The sequence below is a fragment of the Capsicum annuum genome, chromosome 8, assembly GCF_002878395.1.
Source record: "Capsicum annuum cultivar UCD-10X-F1 chromosome 8, UCD10Xv1.1, whole genome shotgun sequence".
Lineage (NCBI taxonomy): Eukaryota > Viridiplantae > Streptophyta > Magnoliopsida > Solanales > Solanaceae > Capsicum > Capsicum annuum.
The window spans coordinates 29,054,340-29,075,467 of record NC_061118.1 but is presented as its reverse complement, the minus strand read 5'-3'; the positions used below and the strand labels follow the sequence as shown (position 1 = coordinate 29,075,467).

At 38.1% G+C, this 21,128-nt stretch overlaps 1 protein-coding gene across 3 annotated transcripts; it reads right to left on the bottom strand.

Moving 5' to 3' along the window:
* Window positions 1–1,543: 1,543 nt before the first annotated feature.
* Window positions 1,544–19,628, bottom strand: LOC107838809 (mechanosensitive ion channel protein 10). Of its 3 annotated transcripts, XR_001664782.2 has the most exons (7): window positions 19,376–19,623; window positions 17,334–18,819; window positions 17,069–17,189; window positions 7,559–7,852; window positions 7,269–7,471; window positions 2,195–2,284; window positions 2,023–2,099 (listed from the first exon to the last, which is right to left on the bottom strand). XR_001664782.2 is itself a non-coding variant. In XM_016682010.2 (6 exons), the coding sequence occupies exons 2-6, from the start codon at window positions 18,791–18,793 to the stop codon at window positions 1,838–1,840; spliced, it is 2,340 nt and encodes a 779-aa protein (XP_016537496.1). In that variant the 5' UTR covers window positions 18,794–18,819; window positions 19,376–19,628; the 3' UTR covers window positions 1,544–1,837. The 3 variants fall into 3 exon arrangements, 2 of the variants coding, with proteins under 2 accessions (XP_016537496.1, XP_016537498.1); XM_016682010.2 differs by lacking the exon at window positions 2,195–2,284 and having other exon boundaries at window positions 1,544–2,099; window positions 19,376–19,628; XM_016682012.2 differs by lacking the exons at window positions 2,195–2,284; window positions 7,269–7,471 and having other exon boundaries at window positions 1,544–2,099; window positions 19,376–19,610.
* Between the last annotated feature and the right edge of the window lie 1,500 nt (window positions 19,629–21,128).

The window sequence follows — 21,128 nt, the reverse complement described above, 5'->3', positions numbered from 1 at the left end:
ACCATGTACAGCTACTTGTTTCTATGAGGAATGCAAACAAACCTTTGCAACGCCTAAGGAATGCACTTGCAACTAAAGATGATGAGTTGGAGGTTGCTCGGGCTATACAGGATGCTGCTCAAGCTGCCCATGACGATGAAAAAAGGGCTCTCCTTGATCAAATTGCTTCACTTACAATGTCCTTGGAGCGTGAACGAACTGAGCATGCTGAGATTGTTCGAAAGTTCACCTCTCTTATCTCCTCCTCCTCATCTACTTAGCTCCTCTTAGTGCCTTAAGACTGTCTTCTTTGCTTCCTTTGTCCTAGGTCCCTGTTTTCTCTTTTTGTTGTTTTTGGGTGATGATAATTGTATCCTGCTTTTTGAATGAAATGGACTTTATTGCTTATTGTGATCTGCTACTGCTTTTTCATACTACATAAATATTCTCTGACTCTGAGTTTTAACTGTTTTAGTGATAGCCCCAGTGGCCATGAATTATTAGACTTTTTTCACTTGTTGGGGTAGCTTTTAGATAATGTCAAAAGGGGGGAAAATAGATTATGCAATGCTTATAACTCAATTGACTAACCTGTTTCATTCTGTATTCTTTTATTTAAATTCCTTTATTGAGTATGTTCAGATTTTATGATGGATGTTGTGCTGCTAAGTTTGTCATCATCAAAAAGGGAGAATTTGTTAGGGAATGTAAAGTTTTAATGATGGACATGTGAATGAAACATGTTGTGCAAGTTGTTCCACACAAGTAAAGAAAGAGAAGTTACTGGTTATCACATGTACTGCATATTGAAGTTGATGCAAGGCTGACAAGGCGTTAAGACAAAAGTGGATAAGCAAGGAAGCTCAAAATCATTACTAATACTTATCTCAAAAAAGATTGAAGAGAAGATAAATACAACACTTAAAGTTTGAATTGATCAAGAAGTCCAGCTAAACTAAGAGATAAAGTAAAAGAGTCCTATTGAGTCGAGGTGAGAGACGACAGCAACAAAAAGTGAAACTACCTAGAAGTCCTATTGAAGATAGAAGAGTACATCAACTAAAGGACTCATCAAGGAGTTGGCTTAAATACAACATACGACATTCAAAGTTTCACTCATGCACTGATAAAGCAAATCATCAATCAACAAATCATTTCATCAAACTTGAAGAAGAACCTGGTCCTTCACTTAGCAAGTCATAAACTTTATAGTAGGTTGGTTTTTTGAGTTGTAATGAGTCTTTTGTTCTAGTCTCAGTGACGTATAAACTGAGTTAAGAATTGTATCTTCAAGTTAGGGAACTCAAAGACTTAGGAACACTTATCTTGAAAAGATTTGTGTTTTTTGTATAAATAGAAGTTAGAAGTTTTAATTCCTAGCTTACAAGAAGTCTTATATTGTGTTGATTGTTTAGGCTCAAGAGTTATCTGGAGTTGGAGTTAAACCCTGTAAAGGTACAGGACGTAATTTTTTACACCTTTCTTTAGCCGGGTATTTTCCACGTAAAAATATTGTGTTCAACTTTTACTTCAGTGAACCACGTTAGCTTACTTGTTCCACAGATAGTCAACCAGTAGAGTATAATATTAAAATCAGTAGAGCACGCACTCTTAACACATTCTAAACATCAGAACCAAATTTGTGAAAACATTAGAAACAAGAAAACCCTAAAAAAAGAAACTCTCCTCCCACAAAATATTAGCAGATGAAACTTTTGTGTTACAAAACATCGTGTAGAGTACATATATCCTTCAGCCTTGCAGAGCTATGAGTTCTTCTCAGGTCATTGGAAACCTATTGCAGTTGAAGATACAGTTACCATCAAAACAGATTTTGCCTGTTAACTTGAAGATAAAGTCATCTAATGTTCCCATTTGCTGATCTCTGTTCGACGAGATGAACTTCCTGAGGAAGGAGATCATATTTTATATTCAGCTCATCGAACATTTTCTTCATCTCTAGGATCAGTTCAGTTCTCCGTTTGTTCTTTTCACCAAAGTTCTGAAAGTTCATTGTATGATTGAAATAGAGTGCCATTTTTATTTTATTCATATTCTCAATCTCCTTCACCACTACAGTGTGATTCGGATGCCAATACTGGGAAGTTCTCTCTAAGTACCTGATAGATCAATAACAAGAAAGGTGAAAAAATAAAACCTTGACCGGAAAATGAATTCTATTACAATGTATAGGGTAAAAGGTCAATAACAATACCAGTGCAATCCCACAATTGAGATCTAGGGAGGATGGTGTGTATGCAAACCTTACTTCTATCTTGTGAAGGTAGAGATGTTTCCAATAGGCCTTCATCTCAAGTAATAAAGCATTTCAAAGCACTTACGAAAAGGAAATACAGTAATGAGGAAGTAATGAATATATCATAAGGAAAATAATAGATAAAAGAACAATAACAACAACAATAATATGATAACCGACGCAAAGGAAACAACATGTACTAATACAAATCGAAGATTAAGATAATAGAATAGTAATAATAATAATACTGATAAGAAAAACTAGACACCGCTCAACTACCTACCCTACCTTAAACCTTGACCACATATCCTTCTATCTAGGGCCATGTCCTCCGTAAGTTGCAAGTGTGTCATGTCTGGTCTAGTCACCTCTCTCTAATACTTTTTTTCGGCCAACCTCTACCTTTCTCAAACCCACCATGGCAAAACTATAACACCTCTTCACTGGGGCATTTTGCATCTCCTCTACACAAGCTCAAACGATCTCAGTCTCACTTCCCTTGTCTTGTCCAACATGGAAGCCACTCCCACCTTGTCCCAAATATCTTCATTACTAATCCTAACAATCTCTCCTAGTATGTTAACACATCAATCTCAACTATACAAGGTATAAGGGAATACCATTTTATTTTTGAATAGGAGTATAGGGGAATATTTATACATAAGATACCTTTATCTACCATCAAGTTGAGGATTTGCATCATCTTTGAACGGTTACAGTTTTTCGATGGGAAGAAAACTAGATAACAACTCGTGTCCAAACTGTAATAAGTTTTCTCAAACTTTAAACCTTAAACTGACTGCCTAGAAATATAAGGCCTAAGCTCAAATTCTAAATTCAAGGCATTTGTTGGAAAATAAAGCCAAAGCCAAATCTTAAATTCATGGTTTTCAGCACTCAGCAAGAATCCTACTCAGCGTGTGGAAAGAGAGTCTTGTAAACTGTTTTTCAATAGTTTGAGAAAGCTAAGTTTTTAGATGAATGTTGAACATTAAGGGGTCGTTTGGTAGTGTATTAAAAATAATAATGATGCATTAGCTTTGTGTATTACTAATAACTATGTATTGCACTGCTTTGGATCGGCTTGGGAATCTGTTTTTGGGGCTGTGGGTGTTGAGTCCAGTGGTGTTTGCTCTCTAGTTGAGTTTAGTTTTGTTCCTGGATTATTCCTTTGAATTTGTGTGAGCCTTGTATTTCTTGCTGCTGCTTTGCTACTACTATCGTTTATATCTTTATATTTTCTTATACTTGCGTGTAGTTGTGGCTGTGGGCGGTAATGGTTGGATAAGGTCATGTCCGAGGGGGTTGGGGCGTAGGGCCGTGGTGGGGGCGGGGGATGAGGAAAGGGAGGGAGTGGGAGGGAGGCCAAGGTTTGGCCGCGGGGGGGTAGTGGAGGGCGTGTGGATAGTGATGGTAGGCTGAGGGTTGGGTCTTGGAATATAGGAACCCTTCAGGGTAAGTCCATATAGCTTGTGAAGATTCTTAGGAAGAGGAGGATCAATATTGCGTGTGTTCAAGAGACCAAGTGGGTAGGGTCTAAGGCTAGGGAGGTGGATGGTTACAAGCTGTGGTACTCTGGGAGCGAGAGGTGTAGGAATGGAGTTGGCATCTTAGTAGATGAAGAGCTTAGAGGTCAGGTAGTAGAGGTGAAGAGGATCAACGATAGGTTGATGACTATTAAGTTGGTGCCTATGCGCCGCAAGTGGGATCGGAGGGGGAGGAGTAGATGCGGTTTTGGGAGGCTTTGGAGGAGGTGGTGAGAGGCGTGCCTAGCTCGGAGAAGATTGTTGTAGCAGGAGATTTCAACGGGCACATCGGGGCGTTACCGGGAGGCTTTGGTGATGTGCATGGTGGTTTTGGTTTTGGGGAGAGAAATGAAGAGGGGGCTACTCTATTGGAGTTTGCGAGGTCCTTTGGGCTGGTGGTGGTGAACTCGGGCTTCCCGAAGAAGGACGATCACCTGATCACCTTTCGAAGCGCGATAGCCAGGACCCAGATTGACTTTTTGTTGCTTAGGAAAGGGGATAGGGCGTTGTGTAAGGACTGTAAGGTCATCCCGAGTGAGAATCTTTCGACCCAGCACAGACTCTTGGTTATGGATTTGGGTATAAAGAAGAATAGAAAGAGGAGGAGTAAGGAGTGTAGACCTAGAATTAAGTGGGGCGGATTGACGCCAGTGAATGCGTGGGAGATAGGGGAGAAGTTGGCGGGAATAGGGGTGTGGGAGTGTAGGGGGGACGTGGATAGTATGTGGGATAGGGCGGCTAGGTGCATCAGGGAGAATGCAAGTGAGGTGTTGGGTGTTTCTAGGGGCCGGGCCGAGCATCATCGGGGGGATTGGTGGTGGAATGAAGAGGTGGAGAAGAAAGTAGGGACCAAGAAAGGGGCGTATGCTAAATTGGTTGAGAGTAAGGACGAAGAAGAGAAGCGAGTAAACAGGAAAGAGTACAAGCTAGCTAGGAAGGAGGCTAAGTCAGCAGTCACGGCAGCTAAGACGGCCGCTTTTGAGAGCTTGTATGCAGGGTTACAGGGGAAAGGAAGGGAGAAAAAGTTGTTTAGACTCGCTAAGGCTAGGGAGAGGAAGGGTCGTGACCTCGATCAGGTGAGGTGCATTAAGGGGGAGGACGGTAGAGTGTTGGTGGAGGACGGCCACATTAAGAATAGATGGCAGTCGTACTTTCATAGGCTCTTGAATGACGAAGGGGATAGAGCTATTGTGTTAGGGGAACTGGAGCACTCAGAGGAGTATCGGGATTTTAGCTATTGTAGACGTTTTAAGGTAGAAGAGGTTAGAGAGGCTGTTCGAAGGATGAGAAGGGGTAGGGCAACGGGGCCGGACGAGATACCGGTGGAGTTTTGGAAGTTCGTTGGAGAGGCTGGTGTAAGGTGGTTGACTGGATTGTTTAATGAAATCTTCAAGAAGGCAAAGATGCCCGAGGCTTGGAGGTGGAGTACCATGATCCCTCTCTATAAGAATAAGGGTGACATCCAGAGTTGCAATAACTATAGGGGGATTAAGTTATTGAGTCACTCTATGAAGATTTGAGAGAGAGTGGTCGAGGTGAGGCTGAGACGGATAGTGTCTATTTCGGAAAACCAGTTTGGATTTATGCCTGGCCGCTCGACGACGGAGGCAATTCACCTGGTGCGAAGGTTGGTGGAACAGTATAGGGAAAGGAAGAAGGACCTACACATGGTGTTTATCGACCTGGAGAAGGCTTACGACAAAGTCCCCAAGGAGGTGCTTTGGAGATGCTTGGAGGTGAGTGGAGTACCGCTGGCATATATCAGAGCAATTAAGGATATGTATGATGGAGCGAAAACTCAGGTGAGGACGGCGGGAGGAGACTCAGAGCATTTCACGGTCTTGATAGGATTGCATCAGGGATCTACTCTTAGTCCCTTTTTGTTTGCGTTGGTGATGGATGTGTTGACGCGGCGTATTCAAGGGGAGGTGCCTTGGTGTATGCTTTTTGCAGACGATGTAGTTCTGATAGATGAGACTCGAGGGGGTGTGAATGACAAATTAGAGGTGTGGAGGCAAACTCTTGAGTCTAAAGGGTTCAGGGTGAGCAGAAGCAAGACGGAGTATGTGGAATGCAAGTTTAATGACGTGAGGCGGGAGAATGAGGTAGTAGTGAAGCTGGAATTAAGAGGGATAGTTTCAAGTATCTCGGGTCCGTGATCCAGAGTAACGGTGAGATTGACGAGGATGTCTCGCACCGTATTGGAGCGGGATGGATAAAGTGGAAGCTCGCGTTGGGGGTGTTGTGTGATAAGAAGGTGCCGCCCAAGCTGAAAGGCAAATTCTACAGAGTGGTAGTCCGTCCGGCCATGTTGTATGGAGCGGAGTGTTGGCCAGTTAAGAACTCCCACATCCAAAAAATGAAGGTGGCAGAAATGCGGATGTTGCGCTGGATGTGTGGGCTGACTAGAGGGGATAGAGTTCGGAATGAGACTATCCAGGAGAAGGTTGGTGTGACTCCAGTGGAGTGCAAGATGCAGGAAGCCCGATTGAGATGGTTCGGACACGTGAAGAGGAGGGGCATGGATGCCCCGGTTCCTAGGTGTGAGGGGCTAGCGTTGGATGGTTTTAGGCGAGGTAGGGGTAGGCCGAAGAAGTACTGGGGTGAGGTGATTAGGCGGGACATGGAGCAGTTACAGCTCACCGAGGACATGACCCTAGATAGGAAGGTCTGGAGGACGCGAATTAGGGCAGAAGACTAGGGCCGGTTTGGGTCGCTAGTGTAGGGAATTACTTGGTGGGGGTTTTATTCTTGTTATGATTCCGTGTTCCATGTTTTATTACGAATCTGTGTGCTTTCCTCTGTTTTCTAATACTTATGGGTGTCGTATTTATGTTATGTAATCTAGTTCTGTGCTTTACTAGGAGTTTGTGTGGTATCTCGTGACTTGAGCCGAGGGTCTATCGGAAACAGCCTTTCTACTTCTTTAGAGGTAGAGGTATGGACTGCGTACATCTTACCCCCCAGACCCCACTAGGTGGGAATACACTGGGTTTGTTGTTGTTGTATTACTAATGCTTACATTAATTATACACTCTATTTAGTATTAAGTAGTGTATTACTAATGCATGAAAATCTATGGTATTAGTAATGCAAGGGATCTTATACATGCATTAGTTTGGTTAAAGACACAATTGTCCCTCAAAATCTTTTCCACATCCTTTTCACCATATTTATTGAGGGTATTTTTGTAAAAAAATAATTTTCTTTTTAGAAATTATGCAATTCATGTTATTTTTAATACACCAAACTAAATACTGCACAAGAAAAATGCAAGCATTACTAATCACTATTCTTATACACCCTACCAAACGACCCCTAAATGTTCAGATTCTAGTTAGACTAGCTTTAACAATCGGGTTCACTTAGCCATATCAAGAAAAATCATACAAATTGTTGTATAAGTCAATATCTTTAATTATGAATGTTGTGCTTTTCTCCTAATGCCTTTCAAATGCAAATTTACGGCAGATACTAGAAAAAGATGACAAGAACTTCCTACTTACTTCTTCATTTTTTCTTTTAAAGCTCCTATCTTTTCAACAGGTGTTCTGTAATCAATGGAAAACTCAAAATTATCACCCATATCAGGACTTCTGTAGAAATTGCTGATTGGCTTGACCGCCAAAACTGAATTTGGGTAGAATATCTTTTCGTTATCGAACCTCAAGAAAACTGTGGTCAAGATATTCATTTCTTCGACAGTCATCTGTCAATTGGCAAGATAAAAGAGATAGAAGTGTGAATTAACAAAGAAAATGCAAAATAGCAAGAAGATGCAATTAGCAGACATTACCTGAACACCATCAATGACGCATCGATCGCCAACATCAAAAGGATGCATCACAAATACAAATATGATAGCTTCAAATATAGTCTTGCAAGTATTCCCAAAAATAAAAGCAGCCACCACAAGTTGTGACGACAGAAATACAACCACTTTAGTAGTCGCTATTCCCACCAAGAGGAGCCATATGATGATTATTATGACAACCAGAATGCATGTCACAAGCTTGTTCAGTTGCTTCACAGCAGTTTTTGTATCATTCAAAGCATGTGATAGAGCTCTGCGTCCTTGATAAACCTTAACCTGCAAGGCATTGATATGCCAAAAATGAAAAATACTCACTCCATGACTCTCTCAAAAATTCAAACAATCACCTAGCAAAGTCACTAGGAAGGACTCATACATTTGACATCTAATCTACATCAGCAGATGACTTCTATTAACTTAGACGACTCCTATTCCCAGAGGAGCTTGCAAGAAAGCAGTTATATTCTGTAGTTAATGTGCATAATGTGATTATATAAATGTTAGATCAACGACGTTTTGATGATTGACTTATAAATGAAATATGTCATTCAAGCTGGTCCAATCACATGAAGACGGAGGACAGATCTCACTAAGAGGACACGAACAAGATCGCTTGAAGACGGGAATGGATAAGCTCTATTGATGGATCACGTGTGATAGGGAAGAAGTTGTAGTTAAATCCAACACTTCAAGATAAGTTGAAAAAAGAGTTCTACTCGGATAAGGAGATCAAATGGAAGGAGTGTTACCTATGCACAGAGGTTTACTTTAAGGACTTTGACTTAACAACAAACTCTGATGAATTGAAAAGTCCAACTGAAGATAAAAGATTAATGACATGAAGGACTCTTGGAAGAGTTGTTGTTACATAGCGAAAGTGATTGGCATAATCACTCATGCACTTACAAAGACAGCAACATATCGACAAATTACTTGGGAAGTTCCAAGCTTGAAGCAGTCGAAGTTGAACCTGTTCCTATTACGTAGAGTTAAGGAGTCTTAAGACTTTATGTATTAGGTTGGTTCTTGAGCTGTATTATTTTCTAGTCTCAGTGAAATATAAATTGAGTTAGGAGCATTGTCTTCAAGTTCGGGAACTCGAAGACTTGGGAACACTTACCTTAGGAAGGTTTGTAATTTTGTAGAAATAGGAGTAAAGAGTTTAATTCCTAGATTACAAGAGTCCTGTAATTTGTTGATTGTTGAGGCTCAATTGTGTTAATGGAGTTGGGGTTAAATCCTATATAAGTACAGATCGTGATTTTTTACACCTCTTTGAGCCAGGTGTTTTCCACGTAAACATCACTGTGCAGATTTACTTACTGTTTTAGCCAGATAGAAACACGTTAGTTAACCTGCTTCATCAATAGACAACTGCTAGGCTAAACTAAGTAATCAGTAGGACACGTACTCTAACAAGTGGTATCAGAGCGGGGTCTCTTAAATAAGGTTGACATCTAAGAGTAGATCATTATGATGAATTCCGCACCACCTGAAGGTCAATCCACCACTAGGCCACCACTCTTTGACGGATCTTATTTTACTTGGTGGAAAGCTAGAATGAAAATGTTCATTCAACAAGAAGACTATGAGTTGTGAGGCAGAATCACTGATGGACCAACTATCCCAATGAAGCTAGAAGATAGAGAACAAGTCAAGAAAGTAAGAAGTGAATTCACTGTTGATGATTGGGTTGCACTAAGGAAAAATGCAAGGTCAAAGAACATCTTAGTGGGTGGACTAGGTCAAGCTGAGTACAACAAAGTATCTACTTATACCACTGCCAAGCAAATTTGGGACGCCCTAGTCAATGCACATGAGGGCACCACTCAAGTGAGAAAATTCAGAATTGCCCTCCTTTATACTGAATATGAGGCTTTTAAGATGAAGTAGAATGAATCTCTACATCAGATGATGTCAAGACTCACTGTTCTAACAAATGAATTGACTTCCTTGGGAAAAGTCATTACTACTGAGGAATAAGTTGAGAAAGTGTTGAGGGTCTTGCCTAAGTCAAAATGGGATGTCAAGGTTACTGCGATTAAGGAGGCAAAGGATCTAGCTAGTATTGACTTTGGATGAATTAGTGGGTAACTTAAATACCTATGAGATGCAGATTGATGAAGCCAAGAAGGGAAAGACAACTCCTGAGAAAACTTTGGCACTAAAGGCATCAGACAGTGATGAAGAGGATAAACCGACTGAAGAACAGGTAGCATTTATAACTAAAAATTTCAGCAAAGTTTTCAAAAAGAATGGAACAAGTAGAAAAAGACGTTCCAATAACGATCCCACTGGGTGTTATAAATGTGGTAAAACTGATCATCAAATCAGAGATTGTCAAGTTTGGAAAATTGAATGGAGAAAAGAAAAAGCTGAGAAAGAACTGAAAGATAAGGCTAAGAAAAGGGAAAAGGGAGAATATGATATGGTAGCTGCTTTTGGGATCTGACTCAGAAGAATCAGAAGAGGAAAAGGTAGATGAAACTGCTCTTATGGCAATTGGAGACTCAGATATAGAAGATGAAGACAGCATCTCTGAGGTAAGTGTTCCTAAACTTACAAACAAGTTGCATCTATTTTCTAAAGAAAAGCTTGTTTCTCTGATGAGTGTCTTAATTGATGACTTTCAAGAAGTAACTTCTGATGGGGATGAGCTTTTCAACGGTCTTACAAGTATCAAGTTTGACTTAATTGGTATGGAAACTTGCAAAAACACTGTTGAAAAAGAAAACAGCACTCTCAAGGAACAAGTCAGTCAACTTAGTTCTTCAAATCTGATTCTAAAATCTGAAATCTTAAAACTAACTCATCCTGAAAAAAAAAAAAAAAAAAAATTTGAACAAGAAAAAATTGAGGTTGAATTGGCTAGGGTCAAACAAGAATGCAGTGATGAAAAGAATAAGGTAGAGATGTTAAGTAAAGAAATTTCAAAACTAAAACTTGATCTTGAGAGGGCTACTAGATGGACAAATTCCTCACGAATTGTTCATCAATTGGGTGAAAAAACTCAAATTGAAAAGGCTGGATTAGTATTTCATAAGAGCCACAGTATTACTAAGGATCTATGTTATATATGTGGCAACCATGATCATCCAACTACTGAATGTCCTATTGCTACTAAAAGCATATCTAGGAGTACAATGATGGCTATGAAATCTGACTACATGAAAATCCAGACAAATATAATGAATAACAGACCTGATCAGAGGAACAGGTCACACAACCTATTGCCTCGATGGGCTAGAAGAAATCTGATCCACCCTTTTCCTCATAATAAAGGACTCAAGCTTGTCTGGGTTCCAAAATGTAACCCCTGAATATTTTTGCATGAGAAAGTGAAAAGAAGCAAGAAGCACTGGTACATAGTGCTTGCTCAAGACACATAACTGGTGATAAGAAAAAATTCTTTTCACTCTCCAAAATATGTGGAGGGGGAGTGTCTTTTGGTGATGGCAAAAAAGGAACCATTATAGGAGTTGGGAAGATTGGAACCTCTGAATCAAAGGCATTAGAAAATGTCTACCTTGTGGAAGGACTGAAACACAATCTGCTTAGCATATCACAACTTCGTGATAAAGGTAACACGGTCATTTTTACTTGTGTTTAAGTCAAAAGGGCAGATACAAATGAGGTGGTACTTACTGCAAAAAGACACAAGAATGTGTACAAAGCTGATATACTCCCTCCGTTCCATTTTATGTGTCATCATTTTCTTTTTGGTTCGTCCCAAAAAGAATGTCATCTTTCCTTATTTGGTAACTATTTAAAGGCACAATTTCACTTTTACCCTTATTGGTCCCACTTAATTAAAAAAAATAGGAGCACATTTATTAATAAAGGACAATTTGGTAAACATTACAAAGTCTTTCCTTATTTCTCAACTCCGTGCCCAGTCAAATGGCGACACATAAAATGGGTCGGAGGGAGTAATAAACATGCCAGCAACAAGGCACAAAAGACTTGGACATGCAAGTCTAAAACAATTAAACAAACTCTCTTCCAAAGACATGGTGCTTGGCTTGCCCAAAACTAAGTTCAAGGATGAGAAGGTTTGCAGTGCTTATGTAAGCGGAAAGCAGGTAAGGTCCTCATTCAAATCAAAGAACCAGGTCAGTACAGTCAAGTGTATCGAGCTAATCCATATGGATCTTTGTGGACCAATGAGAATTCGAAGCAAAGGTGGGAAAAGGTATGGCTTCGTAATTGTTGATGATTATTCCAGGTTTACCTGGACACTCTTTTTAGCTTCCAAAGAAGATGCCTTTGATGTCTTCTCCATATTCATTAAGAAAATGGAAAAGAAGCTAGGCACTTCCTTAGTTTCCATGAGATCTGATTATGGTACAGAATTTGAAAATGCAAAATTTTTAGAATTCTATTCCACATATGGTATAGATCACAGTTTCTCTGCTCCCAGAACACCTCAGCAAAATAAAGTAGTAGAAAGAAAAAAATAGGACATTGGAAGAAATGGGCAGAACAATGATGCTTGCAGGAAATCTTGCAAAAAATCTTTGGGCTGAAGCAATCAGTATTGCTGCATATATTATAAATAGATGCATGATCAGGCCTATTCTAGAGAAGACTCCCTATGAATTACTAAAAGGAAGAAAGTGTAACATTTCTCACTTTAGAACTTGCGGTTGCAAGTGTTATTCATAATAATGGCAAAAATAATCTAGAAAAATTTGATGCTAGAAGTGATGAGGGAATCTTCCTAGGATATTCACATCATATTTAAGCTTATAGGGTCTTAAATAATAGAACGAACTGTGTTGAGGAAAGTGTGCATGTAGTGTCTGATGAATCTTGTGCTAAGACTAACATGCAGGAAGAAAGTGACTGAAGAACAGTCAACAGAACAGGTTGCACAATCTGGTCCATCAACTGAAGAAACTGAATCTGGAGGCACCTCAGCAGAAGGAACTGGATTTGGAGGCATTCAGACAGGGGAAACTGAATCACCATCTACTCTGCTCAAACTAATCATGGCGATCCTAGCAGCTCTCAAAATTGATCCCAAAAGGATACAAGTATCAAGGATCTCATCCTATAGAAAATATCCTCCCTGATCTAACTTCTGGAATCACCACAAGATCAAGACTGAGAAGTTTGTGTGCCTTCAAAGCATTCTTGTCTATGATTGAACCAAAGAAGGTAAATGAAGCACTCTTTGATGCTGATTGGATCATAGCCATGCAAGAAGAGCTCAATCAGTTTGAAAGAAGCAAGGTTTGACACTTAGTTCCATCTCTAAAAGACAGAACTGTGATTGGGACTAAGTGGGTGTACAAAAACAAAGTTGATGAACATGGAATAGTTACAATGAACAAGGCCAGATTGGTGGTCCAAAGATACAATCAGGAAGAAGGCATAGATTTTGATGAGACTTTTGCACCTGTGGCAAGACTTGAGGCTATCAGGCTTCTTGTAGCCTTTGCTGCTTACAAGGAATTCATACTTTACCAAATGGATGTTAAGAGTGCATTCTTGAATGGTATTCTTAAAGAGGAAGTGTATGTGAAACAACCTCCTGGATTTGAAAGTAAGAAAGTTCCTGACTATGTGTACAAGCTTGATAAGGCATTGTATGGACTGAAACAAGCTCCAAGAGCTTAGTATAAGCGTGTGTCAAAATTCCTTTTGAAGCAAGGACATACTAGAGGTAAAATTGACAACACTTTGTTTTTAAAGACTAATGGGGAAGATTTGTTGATAGTACAGGTACATGTTGATGACATCAAATTCGTCTCAACAAACATCAACATGACTCATGACTTTGCCAAACTCATGAGTTGTGAATTAGTGATGAGTATGATGGGGGAGCTAACCTTTTTCTTAGGCCTACAAATCCAACAATCACCTTCTGGAACTATGATTCATCAACGAAAGTATGTGAGAGAACTTCTCAAAAAATTCTCCAGGCAGGAAGCCAAGGAAATCAGCACACCAATTTGCCACTGCTACTAAGCTGGATATGGATAAAACAGGTCCATCTGCGGATCAAAAGTTGTTTAGAGGGGTGATTGGGTCATTGCTATATCTCAAAGCAAGCAGACAAGATATTGTGTTCAGTGTAGGATTGCGTGCAAGGTTTCAAGAAAATCCCAAGGAGTCTCATCTAAAAGCGGTGAAGAGGATCTTCAGAAATCTCAAGGAAACCACTGATCTTGGATTGTGGTACCCTAAAGAGAGTAATTTTAAGTTGGTAGGTTACTCTGATGCTAACTATGCAAGGTATTTAGTGGACAGGAAAAGAACTACAGGTATGGCACACTTCCTTGGATCATGTCTAATTACCTGGTCCACTAAGAAACAGAACTCAGTAGCCTTGTCCACTGCTGAGGTTGAGTATGTTGCTGCGTATGTTGCTACTGGTTCTTGTTGTGCCCAATTGTTGTGGATCAAACAACAACTCATGGATTTTGGTATGGATGTAGGCTGTGTTCCTATCTTTTGTGATAATACAAGTGCCATCAATATTGGTAAAAACCCTGTGCAACATAAAAGAACTAAACATATAGATATCAGACACCATTTTCTTAGAGATAAATTGAAAAAAGTCTTATATCAATCATGTTCTGTTCTACTGAGGATGTTCTGTTCTACTGAGGACCAAATAGTTGATATTTTCACTAAGGCATTGAGTAAAGAGCACTTTGAAAAGAACAGATTAAACAGATTAAAGTTAGGGATGATTAAGATTGCATAAACTCCCCTCGACGATTGACTAGAAATCTTAGTTTTTGTTTATGTCCGAACTAAAATGTTGAGTATTTCAGTCTTGCACATCGAGTTGTGTGTTCCTAATTCCAAAATTTTGAATGACCTGACAAAATTGTGTATTTAATTGTTTAGAAATATTAGTTCATATAAGTGATTTTAGTTGTGTTTTGAAATCTACTAGGTATGATCTTCATTAATCCTTTCTAGATTTAGCTTGATGAAACAGCTAAGCTTATTTGGTCTGCAAACTTTTCGAGTCTGTACCAGCCAAGTCCCAAGAGTCCATCTTTTACAAAACACTGCAAACACACTTCCGTTAGACATCTGTTTCCACTACAATTTCTTCATCATCACACCTTATATAACACACATTCTCTCAACTCTCACTCTGATCTCTCTCTTTTCATCAAAAGCGTGTTTCTCTTTCCTCTCCGTGACTCTTTCTTCATTTTCTTCTTACACCCAAATCCAATCCACCCACCGATTCTCACCTCACAAAATCAATGCCCCATGCTCCTCCAAACATCATCAGCCCCATTCCTCAAAAATTTTTTCACGTCAGCAAAAAGAAACGTGTTGCAACCTCTGTTACTACCCCTACTTCTTTTTCTCCAGATGATTTGCGTTGTTCTATGACAATGGGCAAATCAGTGGAACATTCTATTTTTAAATCTTCTTCATAATCCGTTCAGTCAAAATCTTTCTCTCCTGTCAAGAAACGGGTTGTCCAACTTATTCCTTATGATTCCTCCGACTCTGAAGATACTTAGGATGCCATCATTAAGCAAGATGCAAACTTTACGATTCAGGACATTCCAATGAGGAGTCCTGTTGATCCAATGAAAAAGTTGAGAAATATATTTGTTGAATTAGAACTGGAAGAGAAATTGGAACACCAAACATCTAAGATTACTAAGCCTATGTCCTAGAAAGTTGCTCAAACTGAAATACTCCTGGCTCGAACTGTTCATAATACTGAAAAATTGGAGCTCCTTGCTCGAATTGATGCTCTCAAAAGTGTTCTTGCTAAAAAGAGTGATGTATTGGCTAATCTTGAGGCTGAGAGAATAATGCTTTGTGCCAAAATCAATTTCCTTCAGGTTGATTTTGCTTGGGAACGCGCTGCCAAAAACCACCAGCCAGCCTAGTTGGTTCTTTTTTGTTTCTTCTACCTTCACCAACTCTTAAAGCCCTCGGATTTTTCTCTGTTTCATCTAGTTGTTTTTAGATTGATTATATGTTATCATGCGTTGGGGATTTTAATAATATGGCTTCTTTTGCTTGATAAACTTAGTCCTTGTACAATTCCATGCATGATTCGTCTTTTCTTTCTGGTTCTGCTTGGTTTAGTGATAGCCCCAGTAGCCATGAATTATTAGACATCTATTTTTTTGGTCTAGGCGTATCTTGAACCAACTTTTCGATGATGTCAAAAGGGGGAAGATGAGTTACACAATGTTTATAACCTAATGACTAATCTGTTTCATTTTTAGTGCCTTTTCTTGACTAAGTGTTTCAGGGAATATAATGGCTGCATCAAGGAAGTAAGTTTGTCATCATCAAAAAAGGAGAATTTGTTAGATCAACGAAGTTTGACGATTGACTTATAAATGAAACATGTCACTCAAGCTGGTCCAATCACATGAAGACAGAGGACAGATCTCACTAAAAGGACAAAGACAAGATTGCTTGAAGACGGGAATGGATAAGCTCTATGGATGGATCACGTGTGATAAGGAAGAAGTTATAGTTAAATCCAACACTTCAAGATAAGTTGAAAAAAGAATTCTATTCGAATAAGGAGATCAAGTTAAAGAAGAGTGTTACCTATGCACAGAGGTTTACTTGAAGAAGGACTTTGACTTAAAAACAAACTCTGATGAGTTGAAGAGTCCAACTAAGATAGATTAATCACATCAAGGACTCTTGGAAGAGCTGTTAAATAGAGAAAGTGATTGACATAATCAACAATGCACTTACAAAGACAGCAACATATCGACAAATTACTTGGGAAGTTCCAAGCTTGAAACAGTCGAAGTTGAACCTGTTCCAATTACGTAGAGTTAAGGAGTCTTAGACTTTATGTATTAGGTTGGTTCTTGAGTTGTATTGTTTTCTAGTCTCAGTGAAATATAAACTGAGTTAGCAGCATTGTCTTCAAGTTGGGGAACTCGAAGACTTGGGAACACTTACCTTAGGAAGGTTTGTGTTTTTGTAGAAATAAGAGTTAGAGTTTAATTCCTAGATTACAAGAGCCTTGTAATTTGTTGATTGTTCAATTGTGTTAATGGAGTTGGGGTTAAATCCTGTAGAGGTAAAGGTCGTGGTTTTTACCCCTCTTTAAGCCGGATGTTTTCCACGTAGACATCATTGTGCAGATTTACTTACTGTTTTAGCCAGATAAGAACACGTTAGTTAACCTGCTCCATCAATAGGGGAACACGTTAGTTAACCTGCTCCATCAATAGGCAATTGCTAGGCTAAACTAAGTAATCAGTAGGACGCCTACTCTAACAATAAACAAGAGAGCTCTAATCCTGCTTCATCGATCCTCATTAGTGTATTTTGTTTTTTAGATCCCAACATTCTGTATTATTTTGGTAATTGAACACCAGTTGAGATGGATCTAGTTTAAATCATGCCTAAAGTTATTGCGACCTCTAACAATGTGAGCATGCAGCATCTTGTAACCCAACTGATTTAGATTCTTTTACATGAGTTTGTCAAGCATAATCCAGGAAAACGAGCAAGTTCAGAGCATACCACCCATTCCGTCAATGCTTTCCTATCAATCTGTCCAGTTTCTGGCACATCTATCATCGGGAACACAATATCGACCTCTTCTTTAATCAAGAATCTCCGAAGGTCATACTCATCAATGTACCTACACATACAACAAAATAAAGAGCATGATGTTATGTGAATCAATAGAGATAACACTAAAATAAAAGAACATTACAGGATATTTACTCAGAATGTGACAAATTAAAACGTCACAGTAATGTTTCAAATGCCAGTGTTTTCTTACTTGGAACCAGGTGGTGCGACATTCCTGAAGATGTGGTAGGCAGCAGCAATTGCTTCCTCCTCGTTGTTGATCTCCTTATCTGCTTGCTCACATCCTACGTCATAATCATTTTCACCGAACGAGCCAGAGATAGTGGACAGTCCTGAGTTAGATATTACATCAACTAACATTTTCATGGTCCATGCAGAGACCTTTTCTCGCTTCATCTCATGAAGCTTATTAATATCAATCACCGCCTTTTCCTTCTTTTCCTTCCCATCTTTGCCCTTCTTTGTTTTGCGGAAACTGAATTGACTGGTAGCGCTGTTCGATCTCCCCAGCATCTGAGTGGACTCCATAACTGGAAGCCCTGATAGGGTCAGTAAAATATACTGATGAAAGATTGATTCTTGAATCCTATCAAAGAATGTGTTTACGTGGAAAGAGACAGCCAGAATCTTTAGCAGTAAAGTCTTCAGGAGCCACAAGAATGCACCGATAAGTAAAGCTGCAATAGTCCAGGTAATAAAATCAGTAACCTTCTCAGCAGAATGTGACCTTTCCTCATGTGAGAATAGCAGAACCCAGGTGAGAAGAACCAAGCTAAACCAAATGCAAACCTGAACACTTTTCTTTAAACCAAAGACAAAATAGAGCACCTTCTTCCTCAATAGAAAGTTCAATTCTATCAACAAGGCAACAAAATGTATAAACCACTTAGTAACCAGCATGCCGCTAAAGGTCACCATAACAAGTACAATCCACTTCCAGATCTTCAGATCCCAAAGTTTCCAGTGTTGGAACTCCTTAACCAGTAAACTAGCAAGTAAACATCCTAAAAGACAAAGAAACACCAGCCATTCAATCAGAACTTTTGTTTTAACTCTGTTATACTTCAACTTATTCCTTGAGCTCACTTTCTTATATATCTCCTCATCTTCATCCACTCCTCCAAAACCACCCGGTGATGCCATTAATGGTGTTCTTGGGGTTACTGATATAGATACTGTTCTTGTTGTCTCTTTAAATGTATTAGTGGAACCCATTTTAGCAGTGGGAGAAGCACGGTTAGATACATTTCTATAAGGGGAATTCGCACTTGGCTCAGCTTGTTCCTCAAACATGTTGGCATCATCAAGAGGTAGAGATTGTTCACCAAATCTTGACTTGGGTTTTGAAAATGCAGAGCTTGCAAGTGATTTTCGCCGAGTAAGAGTTTCAGTGGCTGGGATTTTGGGAGGTTTCTTTGGGCTTGGGCTTGGACTATACCTTGCAATGTCAGGTGAGGAATCACTCACTTGCACAGATCTTGGATTCTGAGAAACTAAAGGTGGATCAATTGTTGGTCTTGGTGGCACGACAGGACTCATAGAATCTTTTTCATCTCCAGAGATCATGACAACCACTTCACTTGGATTTTTCTTGCTCTCGGCCATATTGATCTCCCCACTAAATTTTGCAGATTTACCATTTGCATCCATTCCACCCCAACTTAAACATCAAACACCTGCACAATGAGAGCGAAAGAAGACACAATTCTTGATCATCTATAATTTGATTTTGATGATATATAAATGTCCGCCAACTTTACTCAGCATTTATTATTAACGAAAGGGTCGGTCACACAATGCAATAACTGAGTAGAGAAGTGAATATTTGCAGGTACTAACTTTAAAAGTACACAAGTACAAATTCAATGCTTTGACCAAACCAAAACGACGTTTGACAAAACAGACACACAGAGGTACTTCAATATCAAAATCTCCCAAGATTCAGAAAAAGAAAAAAAAGACAAGTTAGTATTCAGTTGATGATGTTTAGAAGGAGGCAACAAATGTTTTTCAGAAACAGTGAGTAAAAAAGAGAATCTGTTTTGGATCCAGAAAAGAACAAAAGAACCCACTCAGAAGGAAACAAGAAAGGGCAATTTGGGGGACAGCTTCAAAGAAGAAGAGAGACTTGGTGTCTGGAACGCAAGCATTGAAGTGAATATAGTAATAGAGTAGTGTCCTGATTAGACAAAGATTTTACATAAATTAAGGAAGAAAAAAGAAAGAACTTACCAGAATAATGAGTTGAGGGAGGCCAGGGTTTCAACTATCAAGAAAAGGGGCAGAACAGTGGGTATTGAGAAGGTGTGAAGAAAGTGGGAGGGAATGCATATATTTTAATGGAAGTAAAGCTAGAGCGCTGGAGAAGAGGGACACAGTACACAGCACTACAGCAGACATATTTGAAATACTAACCACGTGACCTTTTAGCTTCATGTCGAGTGTAATCTATACATGTATTCTCTTATAGTGACCTTTTAGCTTCATGTCGAGTGTAATCTATATATGTATTCTCTTATAGCGAGCAGAGTAGGTGAGCAGGCAGTTTTACTGTACCACCCTTAATTAATTATTATTATAACTTATTTATATATTAAAAATAAATAATATTTAATTAAAAAATTAAAATAGATATTTATGACATGTTTGCTTTAACCATAATTAAATATTATCAATCACTTATATATTAAAAAATTAATAATTTTATTTAGACAAAAAATAAAATAGACATTTATAACAGTTTCAATCATAATTTTACTGTAACATTATTAATTAATTATTATACATATATTTTTTATAATAATTTTGTCATGTCGCTTCTTATTAGTTATTAAAAGTCACTTAAGACATGTGTGTTTCATTGCTTTCATCGTGATTTTACTGTATTACCACTAATTAATTATTATGATCATCTAAACATTGAAAAATTGATAATATTTCATAAAAAGGGTAAAAAAGACATAAAATGATATGTCAATATAAAAAATTTGATTGATTATCGAAATTATATTAGTGCACATAAGTTGAGATGGGATAGAGCAAGACATAAAATAACATATATTATTTGAAAATGAAATAAAAAGTATTATAAATCACAATAATTAAGAACTTAATATAAAAATATATACACGTAAAAAAATTGATTGATTGTCGAAATTTTATCTGTGACACATAAATTGAGACGGGGAGAATATTCATAATTATTGAAAAATAATGTAAAAGATATTGTAAATCACATAATTAACAACTTAAGAAATTTAAAAAATATAAATTATTTGAATGACTCTCGAAATTATATCAGCATCATTTAAATTGAAACACAAAAAAAAAAATTATAAATCACAATAATTAAAAATATAAATTATTTTAATAATTAAAATTAAAAAATAACATATATTAGGCTCGTGCTGGCACGGGCCATCGACATCTAGTATCTATGAGAAAAATGAGTTCACGGAACCTCCCAAATCTTTAATTAAAAAAAAATAAGTGAATCCAATAATTTTATTAAGTTAAAAAAAATGAAAAAGGGTCTAATATATCCTTCAATTATTGAAAATGATACACAAATATTCTCCTTCCATCTTTAGGTTCAAAAATATCCTTCCATTCATCTATTTGACTCAAAAATACCCTTAATGTATTAGAAATGGCTCAAAAATGTCCTTCTTACTCTATTGGTTCAAAAATACCCCTCCATTCACCTATTTGGATAAAAAATATCCTTAACATTAAATTTAAGTCCAAAAATGTCACCTCCTTTATATTATTTTTTTTATTTCATGTAGGGTAATTTTTTTTGTAATTACAATTTTTTAATTATGATATTATATATTTTTGGGTGGAATAGATATGCATTAATTAGTATATTATTTTTTTGGTTTCACGAAGTGATGGGCATTTTTTAGTTACAATTTATTTTATTATTATATTATTTTGAGGTTTTTTTAATTACAACTTTTTACTATTATATTATTTCTGGGGT